Here is a 16892-nt window from a genome sequence, read left to right on the forward strand (position 1 = left end):
ATGTGGGCAGCAGCCTCTCTGAGTTGTTGTTTAGCAGTCTGATGGCCTTGAGATAGATAAAAGCTGTTTTCTAGTCTCTTGGTCCCAGCTTTGATGCACCTGTACTGACTTCGCCTTCTGAATGGTAGTTGTGTGAACAGCTAGTGGCTCGGGGGGTTGTTGTTCTTGATTATCTTTTTGGCCTTGCTGTAACTTAGGATGCTGTAGGTGTCATGGAGGGCAGGTAGTTTGCCCCCTGTGATATGTTGTGCAGACCTCACCACCCTCTGGAGAGCCTTGCAGTTGAGGGCGGTGCAGTTGCCTTACCAGCCCGACAGGATGCTCTTGATTGTGCATCTTTAAAGATTGGACAGAGTTTTGGGTGACAATACACATTTCTTCAGCCTCCTGAGGTTGAAGAGGCATTGTTGCGTCTTCTTCACCACACTGTCTGTGTAGGTGGACCATTTCAGTTTGTCTGTGATGTGTACGCCATGGAACTTAAAATGTTCCACCTTCCCACTGCTGTCCCTTCGATGTGGATAGGGGGGTGCTCCCTCTGCTGTTTCCTGAAGTCCACAACCATCTCCTTTGTTTTGTTGACGTTGAGTGAGAGGTTGTTTTCCAGACACCACACTCAGAGTGCCCTCACCTCCTCCCTGCAGGCTGTCTCGTCATTGTTGGTAATCAAGCCCACTACTGTTGTGTCGTCTGCAAACTTGATGATTGAGTTGAAGGTGTGCATGGTCACGCAGTCGTGGGTGAACAGGGAGTACAGGAGGGGGCAAAGCACGCAACCTTGTGCAGGCCCAGTGTTGAGGGTCAGCAAAGTGGAGATGTTGTTTCCTACCTTCACCACCTGGGGGTGGCCCGTCAGAAAGTCCAGGGCCCAATTGCACAGGGCGTGGTTGAGACCCATGGCCTCCAACTTGAGGATGAGCTCCTATTGAACATACTTCTTTCCGAAAAAAATATTATAGTTTGATTTCATTTTAGGGTGTCTGAGGAATAAATAGAAACATATTTTGACTTGCTGAAACACAGTTTAGGGGTAGATTTTTGGATTCCTTTCTCTGCAAGTTGAATCAATCGATTGCGCCAACTAAACATACTTTTTGGGATATAAAGAAGGATTTTATCTAACAAAACGACGCTACGTGTTATAGCTGGGATGCTTTGGATGACAAATCAGAGGAAGATTTTCAAAAAGTAAGTGAATATATCATCTTTATATGTGAATGTATGAAACCTGTGGAGGTGGAAAAATATTTTTATGTGGGGCGCCGTCCTCAAACAATCAAATGGCATGTTTTCGCTGTAATAGCTACTGTAAATCAGACAGTGCAGTTAGATTAACAAAAAGTTTAGCTTTCAGCCTATATAAGACACTTAAATGTACCTAAATGTTTAAAATCCATACTAACTATTAGAATATATTTGAATTACGCGCCCTCCAGTTTCACTGGAAGTTGCCCTGCTAGCGGGACACCGATCCTTAATTAGTGGGCCGTGACGGTGGCACTGTATTATCCTTAAAGCGGGCAAGGAAGGTGTTTAGTTTGTCTGGAAGCGTCAAGTCGGTGTCCGTGACGTGGCTGGTTTTCTTTTTGTAGTCCGTGATTTCCTGTAGACCTTGGCATATACGTCTCATGTCTGAGCCGTTGAATTGCGTCTCCACTTTGTCCCTTTACCGGCATTTCGCTTGTTTGAATGCCTTGCGGAGGGAATAACTACACTGTTTATATTCAGCCATTTTCCCAGACCTCTTTCCATGGTTAAATGAGGTGGTTCACACTTTCAGTTTTGTGCGAATGATGCCATCCATCCACAGTTTTTGGTTAGGGTAGGTTTTAATAGTCACAGTGGGTACAACATGTCCAATGCGCTTCCTTATAAATTCACTCACTGAGTCAGCATATATATTGATGTTGTACTCTGTTGCTGACCTTAACATATCCCAGTCAGTGTGATCAAAACAATCTTGAAGCATGGATTCTGATTGGTCAGACCAGCGTTGAATGGTTCTAGTCACTGGTACATCCTGTTGTACACCTGTTGTATTCTGCACATGTGACACATGATATTTGATTTGATTTAGTAGTGTTATGACCTCATGGCCTTAGAGACACTGTGCGATTTATGAATACAGGGATTGAATGGGTTGTAATATTTTCTGTACTGTCATGTGCAGGTAGTGTTAGACCCTTCATCTACAGGTGGGCGTGTTGAGGTGGGCGTGTTGTTAAATTTAGATGACGTGATTAGCCATTGCTAGATCTTCAACTGGACCGTTAGCCTGCTGTGGTGTGAGAATACCTGGTTGATAATAGACTTAATTCTCAGATAAGCACTACAGATTGACTCACTGACAGACCCATCAGAGTAATAACGATGATCGTTAAGATTAAGACAGCTGAGACAGGAGTAGCATCCTGTAACTTTGAGTAGCCACTTTGCTCGTCTCAGACTGCGGTTGCATCCCACCCGCCTTCAAGAAAAAAACCACATGATTTGTCATGTGAAAACGTCTTTTTTGGAACACTTTGTATCCCACTGGGCACACACTGGTTGAATCAGTGTTGTTTCCGTGTCATTTCAACCCGTGTGGAATAGACGTTGAGTTGACATCTGGGATGTGATCACATGTTTTCACGTGTAGTTTTTACATGTCGTTTCACAGTGTCGCTTTACATGTTGTCACGTTATCAACAATAACTTCACATAAGATCACGTGATCACATTAAAACATGTGTTTTTGGAACACTTCACGTGTTCATGTGAAATTCATGTGGTCTTTCCAGAAGGGTCTATCCTCTATATAGTGCACTACATTTGACCAAAGCCCTATAGGCCCTGGTGACAAGTAGTTAACTATACAGGGTATCGGATGCCATTTGGATTGCATCCTAGTACCAATTAAAATATTATCTCATTTTAAAAAAGCAGCAAATATTGCTATGATAACTGTTTGTTTTGACACTATGTTGGTCTGGTGTCTCTGAGGCGCTAGATCGCTAGCTGGTTGGTACATAATGAGGCCTAAGGCTTAACACAACACACACACACACACACACAACTGAACAGGCCTGTAATCTCACAGTTAACGGTATCTCAAGCTGTACAAACAAAGGCAAGTGGCATGTCAGTTTAACGCAGCAAAGCATAAACTCCCACATCTGTCCTGTACAGAATGTCCATACACACACCCACACACGTGCACATACACATGCATGCACTCGTGCACACACTCACTTTATGACCATCAGACAGACACCCAGCACATCTGTCAGAACAGATGAAAGAAGAATTGAGTCTGTGTTTGACTGAGTCTTAGTTTGTTGGTTTCCCTTGTAAAAGTCAAAGGGAAAACTGAGAGCATGCAGAGTTGTCCAAGGTTTGTAGTGATGCACGTCTTTGAAGGCTGAATCGCAAATGGCACCGCATTCCATATAGTGCAGTACTTTTGACCAGAGCCCTCTTCCTCTTTCCTAAATAGGCACCTATCCCTATTAGAGCTCGACCGATTATGATTTTTCAACGCCGATACCGATACCGATTATTGGAGGACCAAAAGAAGCCGTTACCGATTAATCGGCCAATTTTTTTATATATTTTTTATTTATTTGTAATAATGACAATTACAACAATATTGAATGAACACTTATTTTTTAACTTAATATAATACATAAATAAAATCTATTTAGCCTCAAATAAATAATGAAACATGTTCAATTTGGTTTAAATAACGCAAAAACAAAGGGTTGGAGAATAAAGTAAAAGTGCAATATGTGCTATGTAAAAAAAGCTAACGTTTAAGTTCCTTGCTCAGAATATGAGAGCATATGAAAGCTCGTGGTCTCTTTTAACATGCGTCTTCAATATTCCCAGGTAAGAAGTTTTAGGTTGTAGTTATTATATGAATTATAGGACTATTTCTCTCTATACCATTTGTATTTCATATACCTTTGACTATTGGATGTTCTTATAGGCACTTTAGTATTGCCAGTGTAACAGTATAGCTTCCGTCCCTCTCCTAACCCCTACCTGGGATCGAACCAGGAACACATCGACAACAGCCACCCTCGAAGCATTGTTAGACATCGCTCTGCAAGTTGGACAACTACTTCAAGGTCTCAGAGCGAGTGACGTCCCCGATTGAAATTATATTGTCGCGCACCTCGCTAACTAGCTAGCCATTTCACATCAGTTACACCAGCCTAATCTTGGGAGATGATAGGCTTGAAGTCATAAACAGCTCAATGCTTGAAGCACAGCGAAGAGCTGCTGGCAAACGCACAAAAGTGCTGTTTGAATGAATGCTTACGAGCATGCTGCTGCCTACCACCGCTCAGTCAGACTGTTCTATCAAATATCAAATCCTAGACTTAATTCTAACATAATAACACACAGAAATACGAGTCTTAGGTCGTTAATATGGTCAAATCCGGAAACTATAATTTCGAAAACAAAATGTTTATTCTTTCAGTGAAATACGGAACCGTTCCGTATTTTATCTAACTGGTGGCTTCCATAAGTCTAAATATTCCTGTTACATTGCACAACCTTCAATGTTCAATGTCATAATTACGTAAAAATTCTGGCAAAATAGTTCGCAACGAGTCAGGCGGCCCAAACTGTTGCATATACCCTGACTCTGTGTGCAATGAACGCAAGAGAAGTGACACAATTTCCCTAGTTTAATATTGCCTGCTAACCTGGATTTCTTTTAACTAAATATGCAGGTTTAAAAAAATATACTTCTGTGTATTGTGCGTATTGATTTAAGAAAGACACTGATGCTTATGGTTAGGTAGAGTCGTGCAACGATTGTGTTTTTTTCGCAAATGCGTTTTTGTTAAATCATCCCCCGTTTGGCGAAGTTGGCTGTCTTTGTTAGGCAAAAATAGTCTTCACACAGTTCGCAACGAGCCAGCCGGCCCAAACTGCTGCATATACCCTGCCTCTGTTGCACAGAACGCAAGAGAAGTGACACAGTTTCCCTAGTTAAGAAATTAATGTTAGCAGGCAATATTAACTAATTATGCAGGTTTAAAAATCTATACTTGTGTATTGATTTTAAGATATTTGTGGTTAGGTACACATTGGTGCAACGACAGTGCTTTTTTCAAGAATGTGCTTGTTAAATCACCCGTTTGGCGAAGTAGGCTATGATTCAATGATAAATTAACAGGCACCGCATCGATTAAATGCAACGCAGGACAAGCTAGATTAACTAGTAATATCATCAACCATGTGTAGTTAACTAGGGATTATGTCAAGATTAATAGTTTTTTATAAGATACGTTTAATGCTAGCTAGCACCTTATCTTGGCTCCTTGCTGCACTCACATAACAGGTAGTCAGCCTGCCACGCAGTCTCCTCGTGGAGTGCAATGTAATTGGCCATGATCGGTGTCCAAAAATGCGATTACCGATTGTTATGAAAACTTGAGCCCTAATCCCTAATTAATCGACCATTCCGATTAATCGGTCGACCTCTAGTCCTTATAGTGTACTAACTTTTGACCAGAGCCCTCTGTGGCACAATTGTGCTGCCACATGACCTAGCCTGGAGATATTGTCCCCTCTCTGCCTGCCTGGTCTTGCCTGCCTCTCCATGCACATGACTGGCTGTCTGAATCACACACTCACAACAGACAGACTGGAAGCTAATAGCTCAGGCTCCAGTGCTGTGAACCCAACTGGCATTGGCAGGCTACTTATGCTCAGTGAAGGGCCTGCGTCCCAAATGGCTCCCCATTCCCTTTTAGTGGACATTCCCTATGGGTCCTGGTAACAGTAGTGCACTATATAGGGAATAGGGTGGCATTTGGGAAGGACCCAGAGAGCACGACTCTCTCTTACACAAGCCACTCACACAAGAAAAAGCATTAGAGCAAGGTAAACCTACTATAATACTGTATTGAGCTGTCATTCAAGCCCTGTCAATGTATTTGTTCTCTTTCTTCAATGCACTGTAGCTTTTCTCCCTCCTGTGTTTCTATGCAAAGGAGAACTAGATTCATAATGAAATACAATAATTCAAGTTATCTGCTGCACTATCCCATTGATGGATGTGAGTCTGAAACGGCACCCTATTCCCCATAGAACGCATTACCTTTGACCAGAGCCTCATGAACAGAGCCCGGTACCGTATATAGGGAACAGGGGGGCATTTTGGATGTACTGTAGCAAAGGTGTGGGCCACAGCCATACACCCCTATAATCAACAAAGATCTGATAAATCACAGCTCGCCATTGAATTGTAGAGAGGCCATTATCTCTGGGAGCACACATGAAGGTAACAAGCAGTAGATTTATTGTAATTTCTGCTTTCTATTTCTGTTCCAGTGTTGAATACTAAAACAGAACTAATGTAGGACGGTGTTCATAATTAAAGATGGAGGGAGAAAGAGATGAGGCCTGGCATGCATTCTGCATAGTACACTACTTTTGACCAGAGCCCTATGGGCCCTGGCCAAAAGTAGTGCATTACATAGGGGAAAAGGGTGCCATTTGGGACGCGGCCCTGCTGTGGTATTGTCTTCTCACCCAGAAGAGCCCTCAAGAGGCTCCATATTCACTCTGATTAATTCACAATAAAACAGGATCACCTCACGGGTCTCCGCAGTAGTACCCAGTCTGCAGCCACTGCAGAGGCAGATAGAGCCAGCTCCAGCAACAGCTCCAGGAGCTAGCACGCACGCACACACACACAAACACACACAGAGACACTGCAGCTTTTTGTCTGCACAGACAAACATAGCATCCAAAATTAAGTAGCTCTGGCATTAAAATACAATCCCAAATGTGCCACTTTTCACAAGCCAACCCCTGCTAGACAAAATGTCATTCACCACCCACACTGCACAATCAAAAAGGATACAAAAGAACAGAACTTGTGCAGGTTATCAATATGTCACACCCTGATCTGTTTCACCTGTCCCCCCTCCAGGTGTCACCCATCTTCCCCACTTATCCCTGGGTATTTATACCTGTGTTTTCTGTCTGTCTGTGCCAGTTTGTCTTGTTTGCCAAGTCAACCAGCATTTTTCTCTCAGCTCCTGGTTTTCCCAGTCTCTCTTTTTCTCATCCTCCTGGTTTTGACCCTTGCCTGTCCTGACTCTGATCCCGCCTGCCTGACCACTCTGCCTGCTCCTGACCTCGAGCATGCCTGCCGCCCTGTACCGTTTTGGACTCTGCCCTGGCTATGAGCGCTTGCCTGTCCCCGACCTGCCTTTTGTCTATCCCTTGGATTATAATAAATACCAGAGCTCAAACCATCTGCCTCCTGTGTCTGCATCTGGGTCTCGCCTTGTGTCGTGATACAAGACTTAACCATATATGGCGTAGTCTTTTGTACTTAAATCAGACGACACAATGGAATGCCTTTTCTTAATCCGTCAGTCCATTTCAAGAGGACAACTATAAAACTATAAATCCTCTTTTCTGATCCTGGGCTGGCAGGATGTCTCCACGTTACACGGGATTTGAAAAGGCCAACACTGTCTGTAAGGATGACGGGCAGCCGGGCAGTATGGAGGAGGAGAAGATGAACAGAACAGGGAGAGAGAGATGTCTTCCATGAAGCACTGACTGACTCCTCAAGAGGAGACAGAGTATGTGTCCCAAATGGTGCACTACGTTTGCCATGTAGTAGGGAATAGGGCCCTGGCCAAAAGTAGTGCACTGTGTAGGGAATAGGGTGCCATTTGGGATGCAGGACAAAAAAAGAATATGGAGAGAGATGTCGTCTTGACTCCTGAAGAAGAGCTGTTGAGTTTTTCCTTCAGGCCAATTACATTAAGCTAAGAACTGTAGCTTTAGGTCAGTTCATTTTCAATACATCAACATTCATGTTCTGCATTCATACATTTTAATGCCAGAAAACGTATCGTAATATACTGATACTGAAACTGCCTTCATTCTGTAATTGACATCTATGAATTCAGGTTAGAAGGCATAATGTATCCACATGAAAGATACCTGAGGCTAGTTATATCACCTGAAGGTCTAATACTACCAATACACAGACCAAGGAGTTCAGATGCCTCTGCTAAACCAATGGATAGACAGCAGCACTGTCTGTCCACAAGAATTCTAACCCTTGCTCCATCCACTCCACTTCTACGTCGCTTTCCTATCACATTATTGCTAATGCCACACTACAACAGAATTGACTGGATATAATGGATAAACTTGGACATCCTACGTATTTGAGTCCAATTGCCTACATGTAAATGAAAAAAAAAGTACACAGGGATTTCAGTTCATGTCAGTGATTTATAGTAACTTTTCTTCAAAAGTCTCTGGAGACTGTGGAATAGTATGTCAGAGTAACGACCCAGGCTGTGCATCCGGACTGGGATTGTCAGATTATCTATCCCCTCCTGTGGTATTTAATCTAGCAAGAGCTCAGACTAAATGTAGCATAGAGGGGTCTAGAGTTCTGTATGAATACATTAGAGAATTCTCTTCACATTGACCTTCATAGACCAGGAAGAGTCTGTCTCTTCAGAAGAGACAGCGACAGCCCAGCAACAGTTCATGTTCGACCTTCAACATCTGTGTTCCAGTTGCGCTAAGTTAACCAACTCTTCGTTTCATTTTATCTTGCTGTAGGTGTCTGATAGTGGGGCCTGAAGGGGGTAAGTGCATTACATCAGTGGTGTAAGTGTCAGGACTACTCCGAGTCAGGAGTGCTCACTCTGCACTGCACCTTATCAACAGGAGAGAAGGCTAACTGCTACAGAATAGAATAGACAGGAGTGGGACATCCTACGCCCTCAGACAGTAGGGAGGTCTAAATATCTATTTTCTCTCTCTCTATTAGACCACATTCATTTCAAGCCTTCAGTCAAAAAAAGCATTTTGCCCGTTGGTCAAAGTATCGCACTATAATCAAAAGTGCACCAACGTTTCTGGTTCAAGAAGTTATCCCAGCCACTTTGAGCTGCTTCAGAACAAATGGACCTGCAAAGTGAAATGCCAAAGCAAACACAGAGGCAAACAGATGATAACAAGATATTTGTGTTAATCAAGGTGTGACATACCATCCTCAGTTGGCACGTATATGTTTAAATACAGGCAGTCCTCGTTCTGATCCTGCATATAGGTTACCACTGTATCCAAGTTGGCTGTGAACCACACCGGCAGCATGTCGTTGAGTAACTTTTCCTCCAGGTACTGTGGACACACAGGGGCGAACTGGGTAGCATTCCTGATCCCAGGCCAGGACATGGGAGGCTCGGGGGGCTGGAATCGTCTCTCCCCTGTAGGGGCCAAAGCGTACGGGATCCCCAAGTACTGCTCCACAGGCCCTAGGATCTCATTGGGCAGCGTCGTCTTTAACCCCCGCAGCTTCCCGTAATTCGTGGTGACAACAGGGTGGACTGGGGTCTGAGCCACGACCGGCATACACACAGACTCTAACAGGAAGCCAATCCATAAGAGAAGATAGACCTTAGATAGGTAGACCATCCCCATTCCATGGGCCATATTGGCTCCTCCAGAGCTCCATGGAGAGGTACTGCTTCCCACTGGCCTGCTTCCTCTCAACATGCTCCTGCTGCGGTCAGCCAAGCAGATTGTGGTCCTGGAAATTCTGGAACTCCTCTCCCACCCCCCCCACAGCTCCCAGACCAATAACCTGCTCCTCAGGCTGTGATTGACAACTGACAGACAGAGCTCCAGCCAATCAGAGCAGCTTTGTGCAACTCGGTGCCCCCCATCCTAAGAGAGTGGGTCTACTTATAGATTGTTGGTCGGGAGCAGTGCCTGTATGTGTCTCCAGATGCCTTTGCTCGTCGACCCAATTCCAGCTTGGTTGGTTACCCTGCAGGGAAGACAGAATGGGACATGTAAATTAATCCTTGACACATCAAAGGCTACATACAGTATGATTTCCAAATCCCTTCCAATAGATTTCCACTTGTTGAGCATATAGCAAATATATCACTGCAAGTCCCCTCTGTGTATAATCAAAATGTGCAAGAGATGCAAGGCATGAAATTGTATCTTTCTAACAAATCAATAGCCTGGAAAAGACAACAACATAAAAGTGTGGTTTCGAGTGGAATCAACAACAGAGATACTATATTGTCAAACTGCTTTATTTTGTTGTGTGACGTCATCGTTATGGTCAGGATAATGTTGCACATAGCAGCAGTTTCAATAAAAGAAAACTCCAATCCCGATGATTCTCAACCCATTTCCCAAAGTGTGCACTTGCACACTTGCCATTATGGAGTTAACAATGGTGGAAACTCTCTAGCCAATGATTACAGCAATCCAATGCTTGCAAATTCATGACAGGAAGTCTGAAAGTACACACTTCTGGAAAAGGGGGGAGAAAAAGGACACAGTTTACTATAGAATACTACAGTACTTACTATAGAATTCTGTAGTTAACTGTAGGATACTGTAGAATACATTACTACACACTGTAGTATCCCTTGATCATGTGTACTATAGTACTTAGTATTATAATACTAATACTTACTAGTAATACTAGTAATAGTATTATCCACAAAAAAAACTGTAGTAAATAGTACAGAAATGTCTGCAAAAACACTACAGTCCACAAAAACACTATAAAAAAACTATAGTAAATATGACAGTATTTAATTGGCATATACCCTACCCATTCCCCTCTCCCATATCCCAAATTGTGCCATCTGTAAGTGACAAACCTACATGCCAAGTATAAACCATATATTGTGTAACCTATGATTATAGAAAGGAGAATAAGCTCTGAAATCTCTGTTCAGAACCCAATTCTACCTACCTGCAGGTTATGGAAAATTTGCATACAGTGTTTAGCATTTCTCCAGTAGGTTTCCTCTAGGAAAAAGCCCCCCGCTACTATGTAAAATATAATAAAACAAAAACACTATACTAAATAATACAGTAATGTCCCCAAACACACTTGAGTAAATATTACAGTATACCGCACTATAGTCCGTAAAAACACTATAGTAATTACTATAGTACATACTACTCTTTTTTTACTACAGTATTTATACTATATACTGAGGACTTCAGTCGCAAAAACACTACAGTGAATACTACAGTAAAGTCCTCAAACACTACAGTGAATACTATTGTATTCCTACCATAGTACTTACACTATAGTATTATTTTTTTTCATATGAGAAGGTGCCTAATCACTACATAGTGTAGGAAACATTTCCTCGTGGTTATCCATATAAATCTAGAGCACCCCATTCACAAAACTAGCCAACCTAGGTCCTCCTTCACTTCAATACAACCAATCAGTATTCTGTTAGTAGTATCATAGCCAAGCAAGGGGGGAATATACTCCAGTCTACTGAGTAGATTATTTCTCTTAGGGTACTTTAGTCCACCAAGGAGCTTATGTGTGAAGCCTCATGAATAGGAGAGCTGGCCGGTTAAGAAGCCTCTCACAGACATTTGTGTCAGAAGCAGATGGCTTATGCATGCAGCAGGTAATTTCATTTCGGAGGAGGAAGAAGAGACTCTCCTCTCTCGCCTCATTCCCCTGCATGCCCTCGGATGGGGTTGAGACTGAGACGATGGTGGTCTGCTAGTCAAATCAGGGACGTCGATGAATTACTTTCCCACTCTCGTAACACAGCATGACAATGGTACTCACACTGCCAGGGGGGATTACATCCGTTGCCTAACTGCCATTGATGACTTCATATATTCTGTTTGACATCAAAAATGGAATAATTCAATAAATAAGTAAAAGTTTAACGTGAGAAACAGAACCAGAATCTTAACAAAGACAGGATAAAGAATGTGATCCAAGAATATGGTCCAGTTTAATGTTGATTGAGGAAATAATAAGATGGGATGGACTATGTTCATATATTTCAGCAGTTCCTGTATAAATGCAATACATTCCAGTCTGCCTCCTTGCCAGTAACACACAAGAAAGAGAGAGTGAGGAGAAGAGGAGAGAGATGGAATATGAAGAGATGGAGAGATGGGGCATACTATTCGCACTCTCGGTAAGATTACAAGAGATAAGTCTTTTGAATTTCAATAAAGGCTGAATCCATCATTTGCATTTTAATTATTCCAAAACATGTGGTTCAGGGAGATGTATCTCCTCACTGAAGTAGGTAGCCGGTAGAAAATCTTGTAACACTCTTCAGGTGCCAATGTCCTTGAACGGACCAAAAAATAAAACATCAATAAGCGACGTCCAAAATGGCACCCTATTCCGTATATAGTGCACTACTTTTGACCAGGGCACATTGGGAATAGGGTGCCATTTGGGACATGAGCCATAAAACAAAACTCAACATGAACTTTACTTGACCTTCTCATGACGCACATACAGGACATCTTTCACTGGCCTCTTAAAGATGGTGATAAGCACTGCACAATAGAAAGGAAGCCAGACTTCCTCCCTGACTAAAACGAGATAGAGGGCCAACAGAGACCCCTTGACAACCAATAAAGGATTGATATTTATCAAAGGTGACAGTACTGAGCACAAAGGTATTGTCAACCGCTGAGCCCACACTCGAAAAAAGTGTGTGTGTGTGTGTGTATGTGCGTGCGTGTGCGTGCGTGCGCCATTTGTAATGATAGTTTTGTTGACAATTCATGTTGAACTTGGTCAGAGCAGACACTTGTTTTTTTTAAACAGGAACGATTTGATAAGGATAGATCATGACGTTGTGATACTGTAATAACCTTGCTCTGTGTAACCATGCCAGCAGACATGGGTCAAATGTGTGTTCCAGTAACGTCCAAATATACGTGGATATATGGAACAAAGTTGTTGAACTATTGAACTTTACTTCGGTAGGGTAACACTGTGTAGGTCCTGTGTGGCTCAGTTGGTAGAGCATGGCACTTGCCAGAGTTGTCGGTTTGATTCCCACTGTGGCCACCCATACAAAAATGTATGCAGGCACAATAGTCACTTTGGAGAAAAATGTTAGCTAAAGGATGTATAATTGTATATTATAATAATACAGTTGTTTTATGCAGTCTTGCAGTGAATGACTATGCCTAACATTGAATTCCAAATTGAAATGCTGCACAGAATATTTGGATAGGCAGGCCTACGCTCTATTTTGACACTTATGCCATATTATAACCAGGATGTCACCCATAGGCCTGTCACCCATAGGCCTATTCCTGATGAGAATTGCACTAGTGAGGTAAAACGTCTCCCAATTGTGAATGAAATCTCTTATTTTCCGATGGGGAGGCCTGACTGACTGACTCAAATAGGCCTATAATGATGTCACCAACTGGGAGAGCTATGATAACAGTGTGTCACTCCAAATATGTCAAGTGTATTTGAAATAGGCCTAATGTTCAAATAATGTCAAAAGTAGGAGTATTTGGTCAAACTTTCCATAAAGAACATACCCATGATGCTTTGTAACGTATTTTGTGCATCAATACACTTATAATGTGTTATGACAATTTAGACCAATTATTTACAATAAGTATTTGGGTTGAGACCCGGATGCCTCTCCAAAGCTTTCAGTCAACCATCACATCGAATCAAAATGCATGCATGCAATACTGTAGTACTAGGGAACAGGTGTAACCTATTGAATGTATTGGTTGTGATTGCCTTTATATTGACGTAATATTAGAATTTTGACATTTCATTCATTACAAATAATACTGTTCAACCCTGTTACATTTATAACCATGTCTATAATATTATTCTCAGTGTCAATTCGAATAGCGCACGCCGATTTGTAGTCTGGCGGAAGACTGTGGAATAGACTTGAAGACAGCTTGACGAATCATTGATAGGAGAGTGACAGCCTTCTCTCATGCTTTCCCACCTACATACTGTAGATTGCTGCCTACATAGACATGAGAATATGATATCTTGCTTTCCCAAAGATTAAACATCTTTAAATGGCTCACTAGAATGCAACCGAGATACAATTGTATAAAAGGGTTTCCAGTGTGCAAGGTAGCAGAACATAGCAGGATTCTTTAAGGTGAATGTTCAAAACAGTAGGAAAAGCGCATTTTACCCAATTTGTCTCATCCCCAAATATCCACCAGATATCCACAGTACCATCTTGTGGTTCTCCGCTGAACTCACTGGATGGGAATCTGCAGTCTACAATGCACCTCACACCTTTTGATAGGTATACGGAGGAGTTCCAATTATGCTGAATGGTGGGTCAAACACACATTCACTGCAAGACGCTCCTCTTCCATTCTAAAAGTCTGCTATTGTATGGAATCTAGATGACAGACAGACAGACAGACAGACAGACAGACAGACAGACAGACAGACAGACAGACAGACAGACAGACAGACAGACAGACAGACAGACAGACAGACAGACAGACAGTGGACCTGGCCCCTCAACACTGATGGTGAGTGTATGGTTACAGTTGCACTCATAGCAGCCTATTTTCTTAAATGGCATTAATTATGGCATCTCCATAGCAGTGCTGGCAAGAGTCGCTTTGTCGTCTGCAGGGATTAAATAGCACTGGACATCATGGGTGCTGCTCTCTGTTCAAACACAGATAGCCCTTTCCTAGGGCTTGTGTGAAATAATGTGGCCAGAGGCGATTAGGTTTATGAATGGCATGTCCCTTAGGCTATAATGCGTTTTTGCGCGTTTGTCTCCATAACCAATTTGTCATTATCGAATCCAACGCATGTTGCTGTGGCTCTACATAACAAGCGAATAAACCCCAATTTGATCATTCTGGCTTTGAGCAAAGAAACACCTCAACACGTCTATAAAGTGCGTAGAACATGGATCAATCGTCTTTGCAATGCCAGGCGATTTTGTTCAACACATGGCTTGTTTTCATAATTACATTGAATGATGATCATACACATTTCTGAAAAACTGGTTGCGCGCCACGCACTTTAAGCAAATGACAGAATGAATTCCCGGTGGTAGCAAGCTCTTCTCAAAATGTCTGCAGCGCGAGTCCGTACAAGCCATATAACTGGAAAGCCGCCAGAAAACATCCAGAAAACAAACACATTATAGGTGGTCTAAATTAAACTAAACTGTGTAAAAGAGAAAATGGGTTTACTGACTATTTGTACGCTAATAACAATACTTACCTTTGCGTTATTCCCACTGTATGAATTTAGCTCGTAGTCCTGACTTCAAGGGATGTGATAATAAAATATACACCACCACACAGGAAAAAAATAAATCTCAACAGTGTGCGCTCCTCTGAAAATCCCAACGTGATAGTGCGGTCCAGATAAAAACAGTCAAACTCCGCTTCAGGTTCTATGCAGAAAAGAAAAATGTAGCTTTCCGTTTGTTAATGACACACATAGCCTATACGGTAATTTCAGTGAGTCATTGTAGTAGCACGGTCAATTGTGCAGAATCTAATTGCCGTAATAGAGAGAAAGCGCGGAGAGATCGGACAGCAATGACGAGAGATTAAGGATAGATAGACCAGGGTTGTTCAGTCGCGCCCCCCTCTCTCTCTCTCTCTCGCTCTCACTTTCTCCCTCTCTCTAGCTCCAGTTGCTATTGGACTACACTAAATGAAATGTACAAAGCCTGCAGCCAATGGATTGCCGCATTCTCTCCATCACTGTTAACCAGCTGCCAGTATGGACCAGTTTTGGCATCCGTGAGGAAAAGGACAGGAGGGTAGCAGGTGTAGTAGGGCATACTGTAGTTTTGTTTTGCTGATCATATTCACCCAGGCTGGCTGTTATACCCATGTAGGTACCTGTCATGAAACGTGTATCAAAAATCTATTAACCAACTATTCAGCTTTACAATGAGCCAATTCATTACACCTGATATGCAACATGAATTCAGCTTAAGCAAAGTTTCGATCCAGTAGCCAAGCATTAACATTTCTTATTTGAACTGTTAGTGTTTTCTTATATATTTCATTAAGGTTAAATGGAGGTAATCTGCCCTTAAACTGGCTGAGACACCGTGCCCTATAGCTATCAATAACTGAATAATAACACAAAGTGAAAAGTAATTTGGGATTTTCAACAAGCAGAGAGAAGCCAACAGAGCCAAAACGCAAGAAACAATTATACGGAAACCCACATTTACATTTTAGTTATTTAGCAGACGCTCTAAACACAGAACGATTTAGAAGAGCAATTGGGGTTATGTGCTCTTTTCAAGGGCGCATCGGCAGATTTTTTATCTAGTTGTCTCTGGGATTCGAACCAGCAACCTTTCAGTTACTGGCCCAACGCTATACATATTTTATCCTGCATTGCAGAGAAAACATGTCACAGTTAAGTACAGTATGGATTATCACACACATGCAGAAAGACAGACCACATAAGACATGATCAAAGGGACCAGGAGATCTCCCTCTGAGTTTTGTTTCCAGCATAGATGAATGCGGTCGCCTCGGGCAGACTAACGTAAATACGGACAGCCAAGCTTGCTTTGCCAACATGTTGGTGCTAGCAAGCAAGCTAAGTAGTGCTAGGTATCAATAGCCAATCCAGTAGGGGCAGGAAACTATAGTGAGCTTCGATTGGTCAAAAGCAACGCGATGTCACGGAGTATTTGTATAAAGTTCAGCTTTCCCCAACTTTGGTCCCACGCGGTTCTCTCTTCCGTGCCCATTCCGTGCCCATCGCCCAGCTTTATTGAGACGGCAATAAGGAAATAAGGAAACCCTCAATTCCCTCAGTCCCACTGAGCTAGCTAGCGCACCGAACCTATGTCTAATAATTTGACATTTCTGTCTATTTAAGGCAGAGATTAGCCTACAAAGTAGCCTAGATGTCAATTAATTTTGTGTTAGTCAGTCTCTAATTCACCAAGGCATGTAGCCTGTGCTGAATGAGTTTATGAAAGGTAAATACTTCCTGTGCTTCTCTTCAGGGATCCTCTGACTGCACTTTACGGTCACTGCCCAACGTCCTTTGGAGCTGAACATTAGATCGCGGGATCCAAATTTTG

At 42.4% G+C, this 16892-nt stretch overlaps 1 protein-coding gene across 2 annotated transcripts in view; it reads right to left on the reverse strand.

Annotated features, from left to right (window-relative positions):
* nlgn4xa (neuroligin 4 X-linked a) overlaps nt 1-16372 on the reverse strand; it is an 83433-nt gene extending 67061 nt beyond the window's left edge. For both annotated transcript variants that reach the window (XM_036952404.2, XM_090208223.1), the window contains exons 1-2: nt 15050-16372; nt 9033-9814 (exon numbers count right to left, since the gene is read on the reverse strand). In XM_036952404.2, coding sequence (XP_036808299.1) covers nt 9033-9540 — 508 coding nt within the window. In that variant the 5' untranslated portion in view covers nt 9541-9814; nt 15050-16372. The remainder of the gene's footprint in view (nt 1-9032; nt 9815-15049) is intronic.
* Between the last annotated feature and the right edge of the window lie 520 nt (nt 16373-16892).

The sequence above is a fragment of the Oncorhynchus mykiss genome, chromosome 18 (assembly GCF_057628025.1).
Source record: "Oncorhynchus mykiss isolate SJ-2025 chromosome 18, ASM5762802v1, whole genome shotgun sequence".
Classification (NCBI taxonomy): domain Eukaryota; kingdom Metazoa; phylum Chordata; class Actinopteri; order Salmoniformes; family Salmonidae; genus Oncorhynchus; species Oncorhynchus mykiss.